The sequence below is a fragment of the Dipodomys spectabilis genome, unplaced genomic scaffold (genome assembly GCF_019054845.1).
Source record: "Dipodomys spectabilis isolate Male_0828 unplaced genomic scaffold, ASM1905484v1 ptg000783l, whole genome shotgun sequence".
Lineage (NCBI taxonomy): Eukaryota > Metazoa > Chordata > Mammalia > Rodentia > Heteromyidae > Dipodomys > Dipodomys spectabilis.
In genome coordinates this window covers 19,390,721-19,416,032 of record NW_024871460.1, presented here as the reverse complement: position 1 = coordinate 19,416,032, position 25,312 = coordinate 19,390,721, and the positions used below count along the sequence as shown (strand labels likewise).

Below are 25,312 nucleotides of genomic sequence, written 5' to 3'. Positions count from 1 at the left end.
ACAATTTTAACATGTAATGCATTTCACAGCTTCTGTAGACTGCATTAATCAAACTTGGTGGCAAATGTTCTTTTCTGTTACCATTCAAGTGAGTTTGACTATTTTTTAAGCCCCATATTTTGTTTTCATTAGTTCTTTTCCTGTGACCTTTGATGCTCAAGACTGAATTAGTCATGATCCTTGTATCATCTCTATTCTTGCATGAATTTGTGTGATATCCTAGCTCAGTTCCAAGTTGAAAACATCACTGTTAATTTAGACTTACCTGTCCTAATACCTTCAGCTGTCCCTTGTTTGTTCTCTATCGGTGTCCTCCAAGTTTTGTACTTGCATTTCTTTTTTTTTTTTGGGTCCGGTCATGGGGCCTGAACTCTGGGCCTGGGCGCTGTCCCTCAGCTCTTCAGCTCAAGGCTAGCGCTCTACCACTTGAGCCACAGCGCCACTTCCGGCTTTTCTTTTCTTTTTGCTTATGTGGTGCTGAGGAATCGAACCCAGGGCCTCAGGCATGCAAGGCAAGCGCTCTACCACTGAGCCACCTTCCCAGCCCCTGTACTTGCATTTCTTGATGACAGTATAAGTATCAATTCATGTTTGAGTTTTCCAGGGAACACAATGTTTAGCTGAGGCTTTTTTTTTCACAAGCCATTGTTATTTATGTCGTTATTTCCACTACTGGAGATGATGTAACACTACACATTCTCAACAAACGTTTGGATTATTTTGAATTTTTTTCTGATTCAGTATAGCTATGATATTGTTTTATAATATTCTAATGCATACATCCAAGATTCGTGTTGGGCTATAGATATTCAATGTCACCAGATAATCCCAAATTGTATTCTTTTGAAACCCAGATTTTTAAAATTTATTCTTTTGAGATAGTCTCCTCCATCTAAGTTAACTGGAAAACTTATCTTGCTTCCTCCCTCAACATTCTGAATGCTGGGCTAACAGACATGTGCCATCTTGCCTTGTGATTAGCTTTTGAACCTCAAACTGTGTGTGTGTGTGTGTGTATACATACATACATACGTACTGTGTGTATATATATATATATATATACATACATATATATATACACACACATACAGGATAGACATCTCCTCCCCTTTTTAAGACAAGGTCTAGTCATGTAGCCTAGCTTAGCCAATTTGCTGAGTAGCCCAGGGTAGCTTCAGTCACTGAGCATGCTCATGTTCAATCTGCCCTTGTTGCTTGACGGAAGTTTTATATATTCGTGGCACTGATCTTTTGTCAGGTTTTGTCTCCACAGCTGTGTGACTCTTTCAGATGCCTTAATTTCTGTAAATTTTTATTTTCAAAATTACAAAACATTGGCGCTGTGTCCCTATTTTCCCTTGCCCTATCAGCAAGTTCACTAGCCTGTATCTTAAGAACATTCTAAACTTTGCTTTTAAGTACATCATCTGGAGTTGGCTTGTACATACATTTAAAAAACACAACAGCAAATTTCTCAAGTCCCAGGCAACTGATCTCCACCCTCTCATCGCCACACAAATTCTAAATGACATCTGCTTCCAAACACCAGCTTTAATGTGAAAAGGCCTATTTTGATTGCTGTCAGCCTTAATCTTTGTGGTCCCACCCAAATTCTAAAATTTGCCCTTGTAGATTCTGTAATTTCCATCTGGATCTCATTTATTCTGCAAATATAAGCTGAACAAATCTCTGCCGTGCCTTAAAGGACTGACCCAAGCCAACACCCAATTAGATTAGCAATTATTAATACCAACTAAGCATTGATTGGGACTGGAATTTGGAATCTGGTACTGACAAACCTTCTATAATGCTTCAACTTGGACTTTCAGTAACGCCACAGAACAAACTATTATCAAGTATTTGGGTCTTACCAACATGTTTATATTCATTTCTGCAACAAAGTAGTGGTTAAGACACCCTTTTGCAAAACTGGGTAGTTGGAGTAATACATACTTGTCAGTACCGTTTGACCTGCTACAGGTACATGTCAGTCTTAAACACATTGAGTGCTCATACAGTGATGATAGCACACTTTGGGTCAAGCACACTTTCCCCCCAGTAGTATTTAATGCTGCAGCTACAGCTGGTTCCAAAACTCTGAGTCTGCTTTCAGTAATAGAAGACATTTTAGACATATCCTAATCAGTTTCCAGTCACAGTTCTGTCAACTTTAGGGATGATCAGTCTAAGATGGCAGCTTCTTTGTTGGCCTTGACTGGGTTTGATTATGGCGGGTCTTGTGACCACTTTGTGGGGAAAATTGGGCCCCTAAATTGTGATATACATTCTCATCCTGCCTTTCCCCAGTCTATGATCTTTACAAGCATGATGGTTAAGGCACATCCTTTCTTTCCCTAGTCACTGGGCTACACTTACTCAAGTACAAAGGTGTAACTGAACATACTCTTCACATGCAAACCCCACATCACTGGATTCTCCAATTGATGGGCACTATGTTATGTTCACAAGACAGACATGAAGCCTTGATTTGGGACAACTAGATAAATGAGTTACAAATAAGTTTATTATTCAAATTCCAAAGGGAAGAATCTCATGTTGGAAATCCTCATTTACTGGGCACTACTGGCAGAAAACATTAGCTATTATCAGTGAACTATCACAATATTAGAACCAAACTAGTAACTAGAGCCTAATAGGCCAAATGTGACAAATTTCTGATTTATAATTTATTTGAATGAGATGAGATCCCATCCTTGGTCTACTAAGTGAACAAAAATTTTCTATCCTTGGGCCTGGGGGCCAGGAGAAATGGAAAATCTGTGAATGAAGATGTATTATGTTGTCCTAAATGCTTGAGGTTTCTTTTTCTCCTGGAAATAAAGACCCCCCAAGGCCTCCATTGCACTTTTATTTTAATGTAGTACTTAGTTAGGACAATTGTCCCAAAGGGCAGATATTTCTCAATTTAATCAAATTGTAATAAAACAAGCAACGAAACAGCATTTGGGATTTCAGTTTTTCACCCTTATCATCAAGACTCACTGCCTCCCATCATCAATATTTATTGAGCATTTACAGTGTACTAGGCACAATAGAACATACAGAAAACATTGTCCCTGCTCTGGAGGAGCTTACATTCTAAAAGAAAAAAAAATACACCTCTTTTAAAATGGCATTTTTGTTTGGTGTTTTCTGTAAAGTACTGAGGGAATATTCTGTAGGGTGAGCTTTGGGTTTAACTTAGCCCCATCATTATTTAGAGAAGAAAGATTTAAAGGCAAACAATGACAGACCATTCGGGATAGAGTTTATAGGATATACACAATCTCATCAACTAAGGAGAGATGTGCTGCAGAAGAGGATGAGGGAAATAGTTTGTGGGATGCAAGCAAAGGAAGCAAGGGATCTTAGACATTGAGTGGAGCCAGAAAGATCATGCGGCCTTTTCCCAAGTACACGGCCACCAAGGAGGAATGGTTGGTGACAAGACAGAAAGCTAAAAAAAGGAAGGTAAGCCTGTGCACCTGACAAACAGAATGACCAAAATCAAAGGCAAGCTGTATCAAGAAATTCTCAAAAACCAAGTGATTTGGAAGCACAGAATTTACAGTTAATGCTACCCCAATGTCATGATGGGCCAAGAACATTGTGGCTTCCTAAGTTAGAAAATGCCATATACCAAAATTTTAACTGGAACATATTACTTTTCCAATCAATTTCCCCCTCCCCAAGGATGGGATGGGGGAGAATGGGGAATATGGGAGACGGTCGGTTGTTAGATTAATATTTTTGTTATGATAAACTTTGCACTTTAACTTGGTTAAAAGCCCATTAGCTGCCAAAAGGGAGTAAGGAACAAATTTCTAATAATGTACAATTGTTTTAGAGAAGTTTTAAAACCAAAAGACTAATTTACATGAAAAGTTGTAGAGAAAGTAGTTGAAAAGTCCATTCATAAAACTTTTATTCCACTTACATGAACTTAATACATGTGTTCTTAACAATTATGCTTGGATTGTTCATGAAAATTTCCTAAAACATTAAACAAAGCTAGCCATCATCTCAAGTTATTTCCCTGTTAACTATTTTTACAGCACATGCATGTTAGGCAAGTATCAAAAAAGAAAAAAAAAATCACAAAAGCAAAAAAAAAAAAAAAAAAATCTAAAAAAAAGTTAAATACATGGGGTTTTTTTGTTTACTGCTGTGCTTGATATACATGAATAATGAATACCAAGCAGTTCATTTTTACTGCATCTTTACTTTTACATTTGTTCTTAGGTTGCCTAAAACATTTAAATACAAATAAAATGTGTAGCAAAAATAATGAGAGCAAACAGCAGGTAACTTTACAAATAATGGAATGTGAACCGTTTCTGCCCTTATCCGGAGTTAACTGGGTCACAACTTTTGTTTCAAAGAACACTTCTGGTGCTGTAGTCAAGGGTGTGCACACGGAGATAGACTCTTCCACAGAAATACATGATTCCAACATGTAATATCCATGGAATATGTTTGTACCACAGCTTTGCAAGTGCTCCAAACCTTTAAAGTACCCACAATAACTACACCTGTGACTGGAACCAATTTTCCCTTTTATTCCCCACCAGTACAAACCAATATGTAGGCAGTTTTCTTCGTTTAGACATGGAAGCAATTTTAACACTGGCCCTTGTGAAGCCACAATGTACCAAAGTACTATGCCAAACATTTATAACTTGTATAAAAATTCCACATCCCCATATTGGCCACCTCAAGATGAAAACAGATAACTCCCTAAATGTTAACTGGCTCTACTCCCCTAATATTAAACATAAAAACCACATGGGAAATATAGAAATTCAAATAGAAGTAACATAAACGTCATAAATCGTAAACAAAAAACTATTTGTGGGACAGCATGGATGACAAATGGTCTACTGTGTAAATTTTAGAATGAGGCAGACAAAAGTTGGAAGGCCGGTTAATTTTCCCCTCCTTCTCCTGCTTCCGCTTCGTCTCCTTGGGTATCCGATGTCCACAACTAGTAAAAGAAGGAAATATTTTTTCAGTGTATGTTTCAGATACAACAAGGGGAAAAAAAAAAGTCCTATTTTCATTTGTAACCAAGGTCTTAGCATGTCACCGTGTGATTTCATTGAAAAGAATTCTTTGGGCTGGGAAGTGGCTCAGTGGTAGAGCACTTGCCTTGCATGCCTGAGGCCCTGGGTTTGATTCCTCAGCAACACATAAGCAAAAAGAAAAAAGCCGGAAGTGGCACTGTGGCTCAAGTGGTAGAGTGCTAGCCTTGAGCTGAAGGACTTAATTCGGCCCATGCTAAGCAACTAGTAAACCTGACTAGTCTCCTGACAGAGGGGATAATTTCTACTTCAAGGAAAATTCTCCATGGTATGGAAACTAGCAACCAGCATCACCTCTCTGAGCTGAGCAAAACAAACTTTAACCATTTGTTATATGACTCGAATGATGGAAAAATAGTATGGTCATAACCAAATATTCTGAGAGGTGAAAACAAATGTTGTCTCATAATGTAGGGATTATGGATTCTCTATTGCTAATTTTAATGTTCACTTTTCCAATGGGTTATGAAATAATTACAAAATTATTTATCTGGTCCTGGGCCTTGAACTCTGGCCCTGAGTGCTATCTAAGTTCCTTTTTGCTCAAGGCTAGCACTCTACCACTTGAGCTACAGCACCACTTCCAGCTTGAAGATAAGAGTCTCACGGACCTTCCTGCCTGGACTGGTTTTGAATGGTGATCCTTAGATCTCAGCTTCCTGAGTGGTCGGTCAGGTTTACAGGTGTGAGCCACTGGAGCTCAGTGATTCCAAAATTATTTCAATTGCGTCAATGTTAGAAAGTTTTGGAATTTTCCCCCTCAAGACAGTCTTACTATAGAGCCCAAGACATAGAATGGAAACCCTACTTCCAAATCATGTACTGCCTTCATTGCTATATTAACATCAAAATTCATCTGGATGTATAAATTTATACATCAGACCCTCAAAAAATCGTAATATATCTCAGGTTCCACTTTAAACAAGAACAAGGATTATTTTTAGGAGGGGTCAGGGGTTGGGAGAATCTTACAATGCTGACTAGACTGGGCTTCAAAGTTGTAATCATACTGACTCAGCCTCCTGACTATATGTAGGATTTAGAAGCATGCCCTCCTGGCCCAGAAAGAAATATTTCTTTTTGCCAGTATTGGAACTTGAACTCAGGGCCTGGGCACTGTTGTCTCAAAGCTAGTGTTCTACCACTTGAGCCACAGTGACACTTCTAGCTTTTTTATGATTAGAGCCTGGACTTTCCTGTCCAGGCTGGCTTTGAATTATGATCTTCACATCTCAGCCTACTGAGTAGCTGGAATTATGGGAGTGAGCCACTAGTGCCTGGCAGAAATACTCTTAATAAGTTTAATGAATTAAGTGCTTCATATGTAATATAGATTCTTACATTTGGAATGGGATATAATTCAGCAGTATAGCATCTGCTTAAGCATGCCTCAGTTCCTGGATTAAGTCCTCAGCATTACAAAAAAAAGTCTTTAAATTCTTTATTACTTCAAAAACCTCAAGTTTATAGGTAACTTTGAATTTACTTGTCATTTTGGCTATTTAGTAGATAGTAGACTAGAATTAAATTGGAAACAAAAGGATGACGTCTCCAAGATATGTAGCCCTAAAGCTAACAAACCCAGCAACACTAGAGTACCATCTCTAATTTCTACCTCTACCTGACACACAGCAGAGGCTGGATATTTTTTTTTTTTTTTTAACCTAAGCCTCAAAACTTCAAATTTAGTGCTTATCTGAAGAAAATGAGAAAACCTAAGGGACCAAGGAGACATATATGCCAGGACTAGGTGGTCTGTATGTGGATTCCAATTTAAACTAAAAACTGTTAAGACTCTTGAAATTTGACTTAGATGTGCAATATTTAAACACTCTAATCCTGTAGAGCCTCTTAAAAATTTCTAAAATTATTAGCACTTTATACAAAAACAGGAAGGAACCTTAGTGGATAAAAAAAATTAGAAGAACTGATACATATATAGCCTTGATTTACTTTTGATATAAAACAACTCTTCTGGGACTAAAAGAAACACTCAATATTTCAAACAGAAACTAAATGGCTTATGTCATTGAAAGTCCAAAACCATAGATCACAAAAAAAATCTTGAGAATTCCTATTTCAACAATAGAGTTTTAACAATAAATGTATACATTTGTAGCACAAATCTAGTTTCTATATGGTAGTCTTCATGTAACTTGAACTGCAAATAGGATATGTTTAATACTAGAAAGAACCATAAATATTCCTTTGTAGTAAAAACAATCATGAATGATGCAGTTTATGTACTTACTGTCAAGTTGTCTCTCAGTAACTGCATAATTAGCGTGCTATCTTTGTACGACTCTTCACTTAATGTATCAAGCTCAGCAATGGCTTCATCAAAAGCCTATGATTTAAAACAAGTATATTTCAGTGCTCAAATAATAATGACAATTGCTAAACTTCCACGCAACAAGTAAAATACATACTGTCTTTGCAAGAGAGCAAGCTTTCTCTGGGGAGTTCAGAATCTCATAATAGAACACCGAGAAGTTAAGGGCCAGACCCAATCTGATAGGATGCGTTGGTTGCATTTCCTTTTTGCTGATTTCAAAAGCTTCTTGGTATGCCTGTTGTGACTGATCCACAATCCCTGAGTAAAAGAACATAGGGACAAAGTTTGTGTTTCATTTTCATGCCTAAAATCAAACCTCATGTGGCCTCTGAACTGTAAGTTCAAACAACCTTATCTGAATTACTTTAGAAAAAAGGCTTGTCCATGCCCTGTGCCTCACACCTGTAAACCTAGCTACTCTGGAGGCTGTGATCTGAGGATAGTGGTTTAAAGTCAGGTTGGGTCAGGAAAGTCTGAGAGACTCTTACCTCCTATCAAACTACTAAAACGCCAGAAGGAGAGCTGTGGCTCAAGAGGTAGTGTGCTAGCCTTGATCAATCCGCACAACAAAACAAAGCAAAGCAAAGCAAAACAAAACAAAACAAAAGGTGTGTCTATTAACCAGCTACTAGTTAATAGTTAATATCAAGCAGTATAAAACAACCCTGGAATCGCTTTGCTTACATTTTTAATTAGCATTTTACACTCCTCAGTTATGCAGTGGCGACTACTTTACATAACTGGTAAGAAACTAATGTTGGATACAAAACTGGCTTTTCAGAAAAGAGTTATTAATGTTAAACAGTATATATAATCTCTTTTTTTCTTTTCTCTTTTTGCTGGTCCGGGGACTTGGAAGTCAGGGCCTGGGTGCTGTCCCTGAGCTTCTTTGTGATAAAGGCTAGCACTCTACCACTTGAGCCATAGTGCCACATCCAGCTTCTTCTGAGTTGTTTATTGGAGATAATTGTCTCACAGACTTTCCTGCCCAGGCTGGCTTTGAACCACAATCCTGAGATCTCAGCCTCCTAACTAGATAGGATTAGAGGTATGAGCTACCAGCGCCTGGCTAGCAGTATATAATTTCAAGATTCAAAAGCAAAAAGCTCTATAGTTTGCTATTCAGTGTTCTAAGAAATTCACTGTCCATACCACATTTTATACAAGTTCAACCAAAAAGGTTAAAACAAAAACAGCATACCTTTCTTGTCATCACCAGCAGCAACTTCAGCCAAGTAGCGGTAGTAGTCTCCCTTCATTTTCAAATAGAAGACTTTGCTCTCTGCTTGTGAAGCATTAGGAATCAAGAACTTTTCCAAAAGAGACTTAGGAGGGAAAAAAAACAAAACAGTAAGATAATTATACAACAAAATACTTTGGTGTCCACTCAATAATGAAGTACATTTTTTAAGTTTACACTAGCCTTAGTTATAAAAACTCTAACCCCCAGATATTGCCAATAATATAAGTGAAAATGTAGTAGAGGCATAATCTGTGATCTAAAAGTTAGCAGAGTGTTTTGGGCAGCAATATTTAAAATATGAAGGCATGTGCCACCACAGCCAGTTTATTGGTTGTAACAGTGTCTTGCTCATTTATTGCCTGAGTTAAATCTCCAACTTCAATCTCTAACTACTGATCTCTGGTTCCAAACAGCTAGTACTAAAGGTGTGCACCACCACACCAGGCCATAATGAGTTGTATTTAAGAACATTTTCTCATGAGCTGGCAATCTTTCCATTAAATGTAATCATCTCATGAGAATAAAAAGAGCAGAACCTAAGAGGTGAGCCTTTTGGGACTGTGGAGCAATGAATGAAGTAGAAACCAATAATGCATACAGAGTTCACACTAGAGGAAGGAGAACAAGATTAACTTCATTTACAAATAATATACAATGGGGCTGGGAAGATGGCTCAGGGGTAGAGTGCTTGCCTTGCATGCCTGAGGCCCTGGGTTCGATTCCTCAGCACCACATAAGCAAAATGAAAAAAGCCGGAGGTGGCGCTGTGGCTCAAGTGATAGAGCGCTAGCCTGGAGCTGAAGAGCTGAGGGACAGCACCCAGGCCCAGAGTTCAGGCCCCACCACCGGACCCAAAAACAAACAAACAAACAAAACCAAATAATATACAAGTGAAGTAATACCTATGACAGGCAAAACATTTCAAATCAAAGTACTCTTTCAAAAGTGAATTAAGGCAGTGAAAAGATTATGAACAGCAAAGATTAAACTCACAGAAAGGGTTTTTACCTAAATAAACATTTAATGATCATTACAATAAGTAAAATTAAAATGTCATCTTGTTTGGCTTAGTAACTACATAAATTTATTTGAATCTCAATATATTAAAAATTACCTCCCAGTTGATTTAAAGCAAAAAATGTGATGGTTGTATTACGGTGGGGGAAGCAGAGCTAGTATCCCTATTAGGTACACACACACACACACACACACACACACACACACACACACACACACACACACACACACACACACACACACACACACACACACACACACACACACACACACACACACACACACACACACGAAAAAAGCAGAGCCTACTCTTAATACCTACTTCTTTCTGGTATTAGATATACTCTAGGAATAAAGGTGAAATCCATTTTAACCTGTGCTGAGCCCTCCACCCCCCCCCCCCCCCCCCACAAATCAATTCTTACAAGAAAAAAAGGTACCTAATTCTTGGTTTCAGTCCTTGAATGGACTTCATTTAATTTTTATCTCTTTTTTATGCCTAACTGTTTGACAACGCTTTAAAAACAAAAACCTATATCCACTATGTTAAAATGGTGGCAAGGGCAGTTGAAGGAACAAACTTGTTAGCCCAGCTGCTCCAACCTATATATAAATGAAGGCTAGTACATATGCAGTTATGTAAGAGTCAATTAATCTTTGAAGATGTAAAAATCTGGCAGCAAATTTGATAGTAGATATGATGGCACATATCTGTACTCCCAACACTTGGGAGGTGGAGGCAGAAAGACATTGAGTTTGAAAGAAGACATTGATTCAAAACACCCAGAGCTAAGATTACAGCTCAGTGGTAAGGCACCTGTATGCATAAGCCAAGACCCTTGGATCAATCACCAGTAACCACCTCCATCAAGAGTGTAAAAATTAAAGCTATACCAGAAAACTCTATTTAGGCAAGGTGTTGATAAGTACTATGAGAGCTAGGAATCTGTCTTCCATGCATAAATTCTGTATTCCAAAAACACTATCTTTCATACTAGACTAACCTAAACCCATGCTCAACAGGCTGTTGGAAGCTGTATGTACTAACAGCTAAGTAACTTCCCTCAAGATGAACACTGCATTAGCCATAAAATAACAACTTTTAAAGCTATTAACTAGAAGCCACAAGGAGTAATAATAAGGCTTTTTATTGACTTAACAAGGACAAAATGTCAATAGTAGCCCGTGTTTTTGGTGAAATACCTGAATGTTGTATTGTATTCTTAACCTACTTACAAGCTTCATAAATGTATACTTGTATATTTTAGGAATTAGAAAAATCTGAACTACAATACAAGCATAATTTTAAGTTTCATTTAAATAAGCAGTTCACAACACTTAGAATAAAGTGTAATTATTAGCTTAACACCTGAAAATTATAAACGGTCTTCATTATCAAGAGTTTATTACTTTACCAAACTTCTATATAATAATGACAAAATAAGATAAAAACTTGAGGCTGATACTATGTCAGATAATATTGTGCTAAGAGAAAAAAGTACTCTACTTCTCTGCAAACCTAATCTACTCATTAAGAATTACAAATATCTAGATATTGTATTAGGCACATACATGAAGGAACTACAGTGTAGGGGCAAGTACCTAATATGCTCATATGACCACTGGAAAACTGAAACTTTCCAATGGTCAGCATTCTGAAGGAAACCAAAGAGAAATCCAGAACAAAGAGTGTGGGAGGTAGTGCGAGAGAAAAATTTATTGCCACCAAGAAATGTCATAAGAATCTCACAGACTGACGCTCAATCTTCTTGTGCTTAATTATAAGCATTAATTTCAAAACTCCTCTGGTATTCTAGGAAGCTGCTCACATGCAGTAAACACTCTTCAATCTACCACTTTATCCTTGTTAAGGTCTGATTTAAATTTGAGATCACTTTTTCTTTCCTTTAAGTGGAATCGGAGAATTTATAGGACTGTATCCTTAAGATTATATTTAACTTCTGCAATGTAGGGTTTTATTTGTTTTGAGATTTGGGGGGGGGGGGTCCTAAAACTTTAGTTTCCTAAATTCTGAAATTACAGCTGTGGGTTACCACACCAAGCAATATTGGATGTTTAAATGTTACTGGCTAAGTAAAAGGACATCATGTGCGTCAGAGTAAACAAAATGCAAACTGTGATCCTGGATGGAATTCTGGAACCACCCAGGAAATTCTATTTGCTAAATTTAAGAGATGTAGTTTATATAGCAGTTAGTTTATTAAATTCCTGACTTTCATCATTATAATGTAATTGCTATCCATAAGCAAAAAAAGCCAAGTGAGAAGCACAGGCTCTGAGTTCAAGCCCTATACCAGCAGACATACATAGAGTGCCACCCCACCCCACACAAAAAGTGCAATTATTTTCTAAAAGCAAATTTTAAGGAGAAATCCTTAAAATAGTGATTATTCAGGGAGATGGTGGGATCAACAGTGTACTTTGGCGTCTATCCTCTTATCTTTTGTACTCTTGCTTTTAAAATTCTGAGTATTAATTTCATACTTAAGAACACAAAAACACTGATGTATGTGTAAAGAAGAATGAAAAGCAGAAAAAAGGTCTCACTTTTTCCTAAGATAGTCTATCAGTTATACTATAAGTTTAATTTCTATGAAAGTAACAACATAAATCAGCAAAAACAAATTGAAAATACAGCTGTGCTAATTTTGTTGTATGACCTTACCAATATGTGAAGACCAAGCTCTTCCTCTATTTTAGATTCAACTACTATGGTTCATTTCCATAAAAAGAACAATGGAGACATTAGGACAGACATGCCTACTTTCACACAAAGCATGAATGTACACACATGTACACCCAACTCCAACTGGTGGTTAAAAAAGGTGGTGGTGCCAGGAACCCGTGGCTCATGCCTGTAATCCTACCTCCTGGGGAGGCTGAGATCTGAAGATTGTAATTCAAAGCTAGACTGAGCAGAAAAATCCATGGTCTCAGGAAAAAAAAAAGCCAGAAGTGGTACTGTGGCTCAAGTGGTAGAGCACTAGCTTGAGCAAAAAGAGTGAGCGCTCAGAAGCAGTTTCCAGGTCCTAAGTTGAAGCCCGAAGACCACCAAAATAAAAAATAAAAAAGGTAGTGGTAACAAACAGAGGCCCTCCAACTTGATTTTCACTAAGCACAGACTCAAAAATACAATCTAACACAGAATCCATCAATTTAATTAAAGTGACTTTTTTGGGGTCATTAAAGAAATCCTCCATCTTCCCAACAACCATACACAACAGAGTAAATATATTACGAAAAACCAAGATGGTATTATTTAAGTGACCTAATGTATGTCACTGAACCTGAATTCAATCTCTTCAACTGTGAACACGAAAAAGTGAGGCTGGATGTTCCTTCAACTCTGAAATTTAACAATTCTATTCCCAATTTTACTATTCAATTTAAAAACACAAAATACTCTACAAAGGTCATTCATTAAAAGTAACAAAGGGAATTTTAATTCTCAAGTACAACATTGTTCAAATTTTCAGTCTTGTACAATTTTTTCATGCATAATTTCCTCAGAACTTCTACTTTATTCTGTAGAACCAACCCATCATTCCTGTATCTCACAAAATTTTTAAAAAGTAAAGCCATTAGGAAAATTGAGGGGGGAGGGGGCTGGGAAGGTGGCTCAGTGGTAGAGCGCTTGCCTTGCATTGCCTGAGGCCCTGGGTTGGATTCCTCAGCACCACATAAGAAAAAAGAAAAAAGCCGGAAGTGGTGCTGTGGCTCAAGTGGTAGAGTGTTAGCCTTGAGCTGAAGGACAGCGCCCCGGCCCAGAGTTCAGGCCCCATGACTGGACCCAAAAAAAAAAAAAGGAAAATTGAGGGGATAGGTGGAGCTGGGGGAAAATTTTGAAAGGGTGACACTACTCATAAACTGACACATTGAAGTGAAATCCCTCTATACAACTATTTCAAGTTATTTTCTTTTGTTTTTCAAATGAGGATGCTGGAAAAAAGCAGTAAAGCTATTTGTTGTAGTGTCCATTAATTTTAAAACTAGTCTCTTACTCCCCCTTGTGGCTGGAGTGGCTTCCATTCTTTTCTGAACTGCAACTTCAGCTGCTTCCAATCGACCAATTAGAAGTATTCCATCAAAAATGCTAACGACATGGGATGGTATAAAGAAATCATTTATAAGTGTCTGATTTAAAGTCTAACCTTTCAAAGCTTGAATTAAAATCATTGAAAAGTACAATTTTAAGTGTGTATGAGGGAAGTCAGAGCTGATCGTTTTAAAGATGAGAAGTACAGACTGAAGATAAATGGGTAAGCATTTTTTGACTAGTCAAATTTTCATTTAACTTCCTAAAATCAACAAGATATTTGATAAGACTAAGGTGTAATTATCCCTTAGGTTAAGAAATGTGAATACCATGATGATAGGTTTTTCCTGGAAAAAAGAGTTGCTCCCTAATTTATGCCCCAAATTAAGCAAGATATCTGTATAAAACTGAATGCTGACAGAATGCCTTAATTGTTTTATAGTTTATCACAAAATAAACAGTATAGCCTGGGTAAAAGGACTAACAAAAAATGAGAATAAAAACAAACTAAGGAAACTGCCTGCCTCTGCTTACTAATGTTAGCCAAATAATCCCAGAAGGAATAAATTGTTTTTTAAATGTTTAAAAGACAAAAAACAAGTTAAAGTCCTTACTTTCCCATAATTTCCATCACTGTTAGGTCTTAAGCATCTACTTCTGTTTTTAGACATGTATATTATATATATAAATTCCCTAGTGGGACTATATTTTATCAGACTCTTTAAAAAAAGGTAAAATAAAACAGGCACTGGTGGCTCATGCCTAAGAAGGCTGAAATCTGAGGATCCCAGTTTAAAGCCAGCCTGGGCAAAAAGTGCTTAAACTCTTATTTCCAATTAACTAGAAAAAGGAAGTGAAACTGAGGCTCAAGTGCTAGATTGTCAGCCTTGAGCGTAAAAATCAAGTGAAAGCACAAGGCCCCAAAAGTCTAAGTCGCAGTATTGGCACCAAAACAAACCTGTGCCCTTTAGTCACAATTAAATGTGATATAGGGAATTAGTGAATAAAGAATAGTGGAGAATGACCCCTTAGTAAGATGTACCTAGTAAAATGAGAAAGATTGAGAGGTCCAGATTTGTGCAATATTATTTCTGCAGTACACTTTAGGAGTTAATATAAATAAATGCCAATGGTCTTGTTTCCAAGAACAAAGGAATGGAACTAATATTCTAAAGTTGAAAATGACTTTCATATCAAGATTAAATTAAGGTCTAACAGCTAATGAAGCAGAAACCCAAGATGAGAATTAGCAGTGGCCTGCATGAGGCTTTATGTAAAAGATTTTGGCAAAAACGGAGCCAGCCATGTGTGCAGGATGAAAGCAGTGTTTCAGAAATGACTACAAGTAAGAAATGTATACAGCAGTAACAGTTTGTAATGAGGGAAGAAGTAGGACAGGTAGATTCTAAAATAAAGCAAGCTGTGAGCTAATGGAACTTACAGCAACTCTAAGTCCCCTAAAATCTTGAGCATTACTTGTCTTCAATAGAGTTGTTAGTACAGCAAGGGCTATGGGACCAGAATGAAATCACAATGAATATTCCAGAAATTCTAGAAAAAAAAATCTTTAAGGGTAGTTATTTTCTATAGCATGCTTCCTTTTATGTGCTAGAAAATCAAAGTAGATAGATTCATGAGGGAGGAAATCTTAAAAGGCTTAAAAAAATTCTACTTAGTTAACAGACTATACCTCAGTGTCTTAAATTTATTATATGCTTACCATTTCATCATTTGTTTCCAAAATTATGACAATTATACCACTATACTCACTTTAATTATTTAAATGTTGTTACCTAATGAAATGTAACTATAAAAATGTTGATAGGGCTGGGAATATGGCTTAGTGGTAGACTGCTTGCTTAGCACGCATGAAGCCGTGGGTTTAATTCCTCAGTACCACATAAACAGAAAACACTGGAAATGGTGCTGTGGCTTAAGTGGTAGAGTGCTAGCCTTGAGCAAAAGCTCAGGGACAGTGCCCAGTTCAAGCCCTACCAACAAAAAAAGAAGAAAAAATTTTTTTCCCCAAGAAGGAGCCAGGTACTGATGGCTCATGCCTGTAAATCCTAGCTATTCTGGAGGCTGAGATTTGAGGATCATGGTTCAAAGCCAGACCAGGCAGAAAAGTCTCTGAGACTCTCTTCTCCCAAAACAGAAAAAGTCAAAAACAGAAAATGGCGCTGTGGCTAAAGTGACAGAGCACTTGTCTTGAGCACAAAGAAGTTCGGGACAGACAGTGCCCAGGCTCTGAGTTCAGGACAAAAAATAAAAAATACAAAACATTTTTTTAAGAAAGAAAAAAAAACCCTACGAATTCAAAATTATTAATAACCCTAAAATAGTTTATTATTCCTCACTCTTATTTCAACTATATAATCAAGGACTGAAAGATTTTCTTCTCTTGGACAGATTAAACATTATTTCCTAAGTATTTATGTTCTTATACTTTTGAGACTTTCCTCAAGTGTTTCATTTTAATTTCAGTCCTTTCATCTTTTCCTTAGTTCACTCTTATTTTCACAACTCACTTCATCACAAAACATCTTCATGTCAACCATCTCTTACTAAAGTCCTATCTAGGACTCTGTTCTTATTTAAGTATTGCTTACTGAAAAACGATAGGTAACCAACCTGCTGCTCTTGATCAAGTTACTGGCGGTTATTCTCCATCCAGCCAAACAAGAAACTCCTACCTTTCCATTCAGCTTACTTCATATACCTCAGACCTCCCCACTGTTTAACATACCTCACTGAATGCTTAATGTTTAACACTTAATACTTAAAATGACTACTAAAGTGTTAAAAAAATGTCCAGCTTACTCATTTCTAGAAGGCTCTGTAGCTATTTACTAATGCCACCTAAGTTCTTAGGTGTTAATGACATATCAAAAGCCATAAATGACAAAACCATGTAAATATTTATCTGGCACTGCAGAATACTTTCCCCTCACCATTAAAAAAATTTTTTTAAGTAGTTGTACAAGAGTTGCCATTTAACAAAGCTGTTTATCAATATAATGCATCTTGACCACTGTCATCCCTTTTCAACACAGAATTCTTTGAAGAAGTCCCTATTCCAAAAAATGAGCTGCCTAGCAATTTGTCAGCCTAAAAATTAATTCTATATTGCAGTTTTTAAAAGCTCAAGGAACATATTGACAAGAATGTCAAAACTAACAAAGACCCAAAAGATGCATGCTTTCCTGTCTTGCTCCTGTTTCTGCTTAATAGCAGCTCTGTGGGCCGGAGATTAAAATCAGTGCCCAGGAACCACATCTTAAAACTGTTCCAGGCAAATAAAATGTAGAACAGCATAATCAAATACAACTTGGTTAAATTAACTGAATCATGATTACAGTAGTTGACTGCTCAACTACTGCTATCAACTATTACAAGTGTTAAATACATAATTTTACTGCTTCCTGTCTGAGGCCCTTATAAGGAAAGGAAACCATTCTTTCTTTGCTTTATTAGACAGACATGGTTTTCAAATTCAACGAAAACATCTGAAAATCTGATGGCATGAATTCTGCCTCACTGAAACACTAACACACATACTCTTAGAATTCTGGCAGGCTCATAATTTCTTTTAAAACACATCAACAGCACACAAGGTACCTTTTATCTGATTCTCATTTTCCTCAACATTAGGGGTATGGGTATCATTTTTATTTAAATGAAATCAGTTTTCTCAGAGGAATTGAGTAATTTCAAACTGTGGTTTGTCTCAAAATATTGAGTTCTTTTTATACCACAGTGCACTTATTTAAGTTAATTTTCAGTTTTCTCCTATATATTCCCTCTTTTTGATTTTCATTTCATTACCACTCCGCATTCTTGGCTACATGTTTTGGATCCATGTATAACTTTTAGGTATCACTACAGTTAGTAAATTTGGTCTAAGCACCTGGCAGGAAAGATACAACTGTATTCGTTTTATACATAATTTCAATTAACAAAGAGCCTCAAGTCCTTTTGCATAAGGAAAAGTTCATATTGTGAAGAGTATGCCACCATCAGTATTCTCATAAGAATGTTCTCTAACACCTATAAAGTAACAATGCCCCTTTTTGTCTGCTTCTTAAATGGCAAAAAACAAACACTTGATAAATATAATCAGATATAATCAGAAGAGCTTATGAGGAAAACTAAGAATTCTGGCAATTATGCTGCTTTTTTAAAAGAAATATTTTTCTTAGCAAGGATAATGCAATGATTAGTGTTTGGTTCATCACCAATGCTACAGTCAACAACTAGTTCTGCAAAAGAATTACCTATTTCCTTTAAAAATTAGTCATCAAGTACGATGGCTCAAGAAGTTTTTTTTTTTGTCAGTTATGGGGCTTGAACTCTGGCCTGGGCGCTGTTGCTCAGCTCTTCAGCTCAAGGCTAGTGCTCTACTACTTGAGCCACAGTGCCACTTCTGGTTTTCTGAGTGGTTTATTAGAGATAAGAGTCTCATGGACTTTCCTGCCCAGGCTGGCTTTGAACCACGATCCTCAGATCTCAGCCTCCTGAGTAGCTAGGATTAAAGGTGTGAGCCACCAGCACCCGGCAAGAAGTTTTGTTTTTTTTTTTTTTTAAATGTAACAATTATTAGTTCTACTGAATTTTACTAGAAAGAGGAAAAGGAATTTCATGCAAGATATTTCCAAGTCAGTATCTCTGAAAAACATGGTAGGGAAGCCATATATATAATATCAAGCTATATAAACATTTGAGTTTTCTCAAGTTGAAAGCCTTGGAAAATCAGTAGTACTACTGAGCTAATTATATTACGTAAAATACTTAGCATATAGAACATTAGAACCATGAAAAGGTCAGACTTGCTTTGGAAAGACCTAAGCTGGAAAGAAAAGCCACTTATATAGCAAAGGAACAAAATCTTCAAACAAAACTTTCACTCAGACTTGCAAAAAGACAAAGTGAAGAGAAACAGGCAGTAACAAGTATAGAGACCCTTGATAATCTTAAAAGATGATTGAAAGATTCATCTAACAGTTCTCATCTTCTTCATCTATTGCTTCAACTCAATTTTTTTTTCTTGATTGGGAAACCAGGGAAAGATAGAATTAAAACTTTTTCCTAGGAAATTTTAACAAATAAGTACTTTTTGTATACTCTGTGTGAGTGTATACACAGGCAAATACCTACCTGACATTGCAAATAAACTTGTCAGTGGAAGGTAAATGTTACCAAAACCCCTTTTATTCCTAAAATTGATTTTTATCTTATAGGTAATTATATCTTGGAATATGTTCTTCAAAACCAAAATAATTAGTACTTTGGGGGAAAAATACCAAGGCAAACACAATTTATTAACAAATACTTAGATGATATTGGCTAGTAAGAAAATAAAAAAGCCAACATTTTCAAATTTTAAATTTTAACTGTCTCAGCTAACACATTAGGTGTATCATTTAGTTTCAATAAGGCACAATATTTATCTTAGAAATTATAGTTATAGAAAAAATTTCAAAAAGCAAACAACAAAATGCATACATGAAAGATGCCATGTAAGATTTTGCAGCCCACTTTAATTAGGATAAAAAACCAACATCACTTTTCCTATTACTAAAGTCTTGTGTGGAATCCGTATCATTACAACTTTAAACCCACCATCAAGCTAGGTGCTGGTAGCTTATGCCTGTAATTCTAGTTATTCAGGGGGCTGAGACCTGAGTAAGTAAAGTTTGTGGGACTCTTATGGCCAAGTAATCACCAAAACGAGTCCAGAAGTGGAGCTGCAAGCTAGCCTTGAGCAAAAAAGCCCAGGAATAGCTCTAGTCCCTTGAGTTCAAACCCCAAGTCCCTCTCTCTCTTTCTCTATCTCTCTCTCTCTCACACACACACACACACACACACAAATACACCACATCAGAAATAATTCTTTTTTTTTTTTTATGGGGGGGGGATCCAGTCATAGGGCTTATGTGGTACTGAGGAATCGAACCCAGGGCCTCAGGCACGCAAGGCAAGCGCTCTACCACTGAGCCACCTTCCCAGCCCAAGTCAGATTTTTTTTGGGGGGGGGAGGGGGAGGGTCCAGTCGTGGGGCCTGAACTCTGGGCCTGGGCACTGTCCCTCAGCTCTTCAGCTCAAGGATAGCACTCTACCACTTGAGTCACAGCGCCACTTCCGGGTTTTTTCTTTTGCTTATGTGGTGCTGAGGAATTGAACCCAGGGCCTCAGGCATGCAAGGCAAGCGCTCTACCACTAAGGCAACTTCCCAGCCCAGAAATAATTCTGCATTAGCTCTTCCATGAACGAAGTTCAAGTGTTAAATATTGCACCTTGACTTTGCATACTGAGTTCCAGATTCAGAACCCTGTCCAGAGAAATAACAGCCAGTTTTGAATACAGAGTCCCACAATATACCAAGCCAATGTACACCTACAAGTGTTAGTGTAATCACTTAGCAACACATTATTCCACAAAAACTCCTGGTTCATTAAGAAAGGAAAAATATTCATGTTTATAAAGATAGATGTTAACTGGTTAAGATTTTCTACTGGATTATACTTGAATTCTTTCTGCATCAAAAAGCTCTAATTTGTAAGAGAATATTAATATTAACCAAAACATAATGTTTATTTCTTTTAATCTTTGGGGGAAAGCACAATACCTCAACACTAGGTGCTAAATACTTAAAATTCCTCTTGAACCTGGAAAAATCAAGTGTGAATTATTCATAACCAACCTTTCACTCTAGTTGTCAATGTTAGCTAGCAATACTTAAATGAAAAAAAAAAAAAGAAACAACTATGAAACCAAGGTTTTCCCCATAACCAATTCACTGCATTAACTCTGTAGTGGCTAACTGGCAAGCGTTTACAACCAGTTTCCTACTACACTCCTTATATGAAGCAGTATGTGTAAAATTCTTACATCTGTATGCATTTTTATAACAACTTTAGCTCAATAATACAGATAATTCTAACTATTGCAATGTTAATACAATCAGGTTTATCTTTTTGATTAATACTAGTTATACCACTGTCTATTGGTATTTTTTAGCAAAACCGCACTGTTTGATAATTGTTGCTTTATTTACTTATTTGTCAGTCATGGGGGCTGAACCCTGGGCCTGGGAGCTGTCCCTCAGCTCTTCAGGTCTACCACTGGAGCCACAGCACTACTACTGGCTTTTTCTGCTTATGTGGTGCTGAGGAATCAAACCCAGGGCCTCATGCATGCAAGGCAAGCACTCTACAACTGAGCTACCTTCCCAGCCCCTTCATTTATTTTATAGAAACTACCTACCATTGTTTCAACATCTTCAAGTAGTAATACCCGAAGACTCTTATATTTACAGGTTTTTAGAAGAAAAAGAAAAGCCCAGAAAAAGATGTAACTGATATTAGTTATAAGAACCCTATGTTATAATGAAGCAAGAACAAACGATTCTCACCAGTACATCATTGCAGATATCTCTTAGCTCGGTCTCAATTTTCTCTCTGTATTCTCGGGCCATCTGCTGTTTTTTCTCAGCACCTTCCGTTTTTTGCTCAATACTTGAAACGACTCTCCAAGATGACCTACGGGCTCCTACAACATTTTTGTAAGCAACTGAGAGAAGATTCCTTTCCTCATTAGATAATTCACCTCCTTGCTCAGTTACAGACTTCATGCAGGCTGCCATGTCATCATATCGCTCAGCCTGCTCGGCCAGTTTGGCCTTCTGCACCAGCTCATTTTTATCCATGACTGGATGTTCTGCAGGGAGCAAAAAAAAAAAAAAAAAAGGAATATTTAGAAAAAAATCCCACAAAAACACACATACTTAAACCCATACTTGTTGTAAATCAGCTACATTACCATTGCAAACCTGGTAAATTACTACCTGTCAAGTTGTCACGAGGAATATAAAATGTAGCCTTCCAAAAGGATATCAAAATAAAAAATTGAAATAGCATATGTATAGTCATTAACATTTGTTTAGCAAAGCTGAAATTGCATTACCTTATCTGTTTAGAAGATCCTAACTGACATAAGGTCAAAGCACTTTTGGATAAATGAACTACCTTGTTTTCAGTATCACCAAGTGACCCAAACTTATGCAGCCTTCCCTTCCTTCCTTCAGTAAAAACAATGCCCATAAAGAACAATTAAATCCTCATCACACTTCCAGGATCATAAGTCATATGTCAGTTTGATGTAATTCATGTCTTTTAACAGTCTTAAAACTCTTGTCAGGGGTATTACAAATGGCATTGCCCCCCACACCCACCCTAAATCTACCAGATCTCTGGCCAGCTTGGCCAGCTTATCATAACATGATAATTTTCTGGGGAAAACAATCAAATTGCTTCTTAGAATTGAGTCTAAGTATCTATGTACACTAAAATATATGTCACACTGGAAGCATCCTTCAGTATTCATTATGTCATTTGGGTTTTTGTCTCTTCACTGTCACAACTTATTTGAGTATAGCACCCAAGTCCTGTCTTCCCACTTAATTCACCTTCCTCATCTAAAGTTCCCTAGACTTTATCTTCTGAAAAGTGAATGATTGCTAAACCATAGTGATGACATATAAGGGATAGTGGAATGCATATCCTAAAAGGCACTACTAAATTGAAAGATGGACAGAAGAACCACAGCCACCCATGGTGGGAATTGATTTCTCAGTATCCGCATCATCTTTACCTTTCCAGAAAGTCCTCAAACACTTCTTTAAAACACATAAGTAATAAAAGCATAAACTTAAACTGAATGATGTAGTATGTCATTCTGGGTCTCGAAATTACAAATTTTCTCTCTAGGAACTAAAGAACCCTATCTAGTTAATGTTGCTTCTGCTGAAAAAATGACTTTAAACATTGTAAACCAGGACAAAGGTTTCCCTCGCCAACCTCTAGGGTAGAAAGGGGAAGTGGATTCGGTTTCTCACAGAATTAGAGCTCCCCAGCCTCCCTCCACTTTGCGGGAAGACTCTCACCGCACCCACTTAACTCTTAACTGACTTAAGACGTTCGTGGGGGAAAAGCGATCTCCCGAAGACCGTGACTTTCAAGCGCAAATCCTCCGGTTCGCACAATCAGCAACCACCTCCCTTCCCAGGCTCCGCCCAGGCTTGTGCCTCCGCACCAGTCCCCGACTCCCTTTGTCATGGCGGAACTGTGTCAAGGAGCCCAACCTACAGCTGAGTGTTAAACGCCTCCCCCACTCGCAGAAGGAGGGAGGAGCAGCCCGCGCCCCCGCCCTAGTCCGAGGGGGGGGCCGCCCGCCCGGGGGCAGAGACGCCTGCGCCGCCCGCAGAAGCCCAGCCGCCACCAGGCCACCGCCGCACACCCGCTCACCCACCGCGCTCCCCGCCACCGGACGCGGCGGGTGTCCATCCCGATCCCACCGGGCCTCGACAGCTGCAGCTCGCGGGGGGGGGGGGGGGGGCGGGCCACACCCAACCCGGCGGGGCCTCCCGCGGCAGTTCGGTCCCGCTCACCTCCGCGAAGCTCAGGATGGGCGTCTCCGAACCCAGCACCCGGACGCGGGAGCTCCGGTCCACCCGGGAGGGCGAGGCGCCCACCGCGCTGCTACTCCCCATCCCCGGCCTCCCCCGGGCCTGGCCCCCGCCCACGCCGGGGACACCCAAGTCTCCCCCCGCACTACGGCCCCCAGAAGCAGAGCCCCCTCGGTCCCCCGCGAACCCCACCCCACACCTCCCCCGCAGCGGGCTCCACGGCGCGGCCTCGCCCCGCTCTACCTGGCCGCGCCGCCCGCCCGCCGGCCCCACGCTCGCCCCGCTCCGGGCTAGGTCCTCCCCCGCGCGGGTCCCCGCGGCCCCCCGCCCGCCACCGCCCGGGGTGGGGGAGGGCGGCCCCGCCGCAGCGCGGGGCGCGGAGGCTGCGCCGCGGAGGGAGGGGGAGGGGAGGCGGGCTAGCAGGGCAGCCGCGGGGAGGGGGCGGCCTCACCTGCGCCACCGCAGTGCCCGCCGCGGACGAGGCATTATTTCGGGCGGAAGCGGGGCGCGGGGGACGAGGGCTGGGGGGGCCGCAGGGCTGGGGGGGAGGGCCGATCGCGGCCGGCCGAGCCCCGTCCACCCTCGGGACCCTCGCGCGTGGGCGCCATCTCCATCCCCGGGGAGAGGGACTCGGCACCCGGCGCCGATCCGGACCGGGGCGTCGGTCCGGAAGCGAACAGCCGGAGGCGGCCGCAAGCGCCCGCCCGAGCCCAGCGGAAGAGGAGCCGCCGCCCGTGTCCGCCGGAGGAGACTCCGCCTCGGCTCCGCACCGCTGCGGCGGGCGACCAGGCTGAGGCGGAACGCCGAGTGGGGCCCTCGGAAGGCTGGCTTGGGCAGGAGGGAGCGGGGTGAGCGGCGGCGGTCGGGTTCCATACCTGTGTCCCGAGTGGGCGGCGGAGGACGGACGGGGGTTCAGCGGTCTCTGGGCGGCGGCGGCAGCAGCGGCGGCGAGGCTGAGACTCTGTCCCTGGATCTCGCAGCTCACAGGCTACAGCGGCTCCGCAGACACGGGGTTTCCTCCAATCACCAGCTCCGGCAGCAGGGGCACCACACGCACGATGACGTCAAGCGCTGCTATGGCAACCGTTGATTGGTGCCCACAGCTCTCGGGGCCCAGTGCAACCGCCGCTCCCCGGCGCGCGCTCCCTGCCCGCCCGCCCGCCCGCGCTAGAGGGCGAGCGGAGGAGCGCGCGTCCTCGCTCGCCACCGACGCCCCGCCCCGTTAACCTCCCAACTTCTCCAGTCCCCGGTGCGCCAGCGTCGGAGGCTGCTTTGTGTTCCTCCCCGCCACGACCCCAGTTGTCCGCCTTCCCCTCGTATCCTCCACGCCCTCTCTTCCCCCGGCAGCCTCAGCGGGCTCTCGTTTCCCTTCGGCCCTCGGGGTAGGAGCCCTCTTCCCTACCACCCCCCCACCTTCACTTTCGTTCACTTCTGCGCCGGCGCCAGTCACTCCCTCTGGAAGGGGCTCTGGGTCCGCCACATCCGGGACCTTTCACATCACCCCACCCCGTCCCCGCCGCCTGGCCGCCCCGCCCTCCGCGGTGGCAACTGCGCCCCTGGGCGGCCGAGGCCGGGTGACTAGCGGCTCCGCGGCTCGGGCATTGTGAGCAGGCCTGGGGTGGGGACCAAGGCGCGGCGCCTCCTCGGGCTCCTACGGACCGGCTGCTCCCCACGGCCGGGCGGGGCGACCTTGGCGCGTGGCCCCACCCGCCTGCCCTCCGTCCGGCTTTACCTGCGGGCTCGGGGGAGGGGAGGGGGGGGAACGGCCTTAAACCTTTTAAGGTTCGGAACCGCGAGCGAGGCGTCCCCGCCCCTCCCCCTAGCTCGGCTGAGTGACAGGGAGGCTGTCCAATCCGGAGCTCGGAATCTACGCGCAGTGACAGCCGCGAGGGGGCAATGGGTGGGCGCCGCAGCGGGGGCGACGACGGGCCGGGCGGAGCCGGCGGGAGGTGAGGTGTGGCCCGGAAGGAGCGGTGGCGGCTTTCGGAAAGAAAGTGGTCCCTTTGGGGAGAGACCGGCCGTGTGAACCGCAGCGGGCAGGGAGGCGGAGAGACGGGCCCGGGCACTGAGCGATCCTCCCGGGCTCGTGTGCACTCGGCCTCACACTGCCGCGGCT

The 25,312-nt window shown here is 40.9% G+C and overlaps 1 protein-coding gene across 2 annotated transcripts; it reads right to left on the bottom strand.

Annotated features, from left to right (window-relative positions):
- Positions 1-2,855: 2,855 nt before the first annotated feature.
- On the bottom strand, positions 2,856-24,737 carry Ywhaz (tyrosine 3-monooxygenase/tryptophan 5-monooxygenase activation protein zeta). Of its 2 annotated transcripts, XM_042673225.1 has the most exons (7): positions 24,610-24,737; positions 24,072-24,267; positions 21,145-21,449; positions 8,618-8,741; positions 7,511-7,674; positions 7,333-7,428; positions 2,856-4,984 (listed from the first exon to the last, which is right to left on the bottom strand). In XM_042673225.1, exons 3-7 carry the CDS (start codon positions 21,436-21,438, stop codon positions 4,925-4,927), a joined length of 738 nt encoding a protein of 245 aa, XP_042529159.1. In that variant the 5' UTR covers positions 21,439-21,449; positions 24,072-24,267; positions 24,610-24,737; the 3' UTR covers positions 2,856-4,924. The 2 variants fall into 2 exon arrangements, with proteins under 2 accessions (XP_042529159.1, XP_042529158.1); XM_042673224.1 differs by lacking the exon at positions 24,610-24,737 and having other exon boundaries at positions 24,072-24,308.
- Positions 24,738-25,312: the final 575 nt, after the last annotated feature.

Coding starts and splice junctions, on each gene's coding strand:
- Ywhaz (XM_042673225.1), bottom strand. CDS start 21,438: ATGGATAAAAATGAGCTGGTGCAGAAGGCCAAACTGGCCGAGCAGGCT. Junction 7,675..8,617: donor TGCTGGTGATGACAAGAAAG/GTATGCTGTTTT, acceptor TCTTTTACTCAG/GGATTGTGGATCAGTCACAA. Junction 4,985..7,332: donor TACTGAGAGACAACTTGACA/GTAAGTACATAA, acceptor TTCTTTTACTAG/TTGTGGACATCGGATACCCA.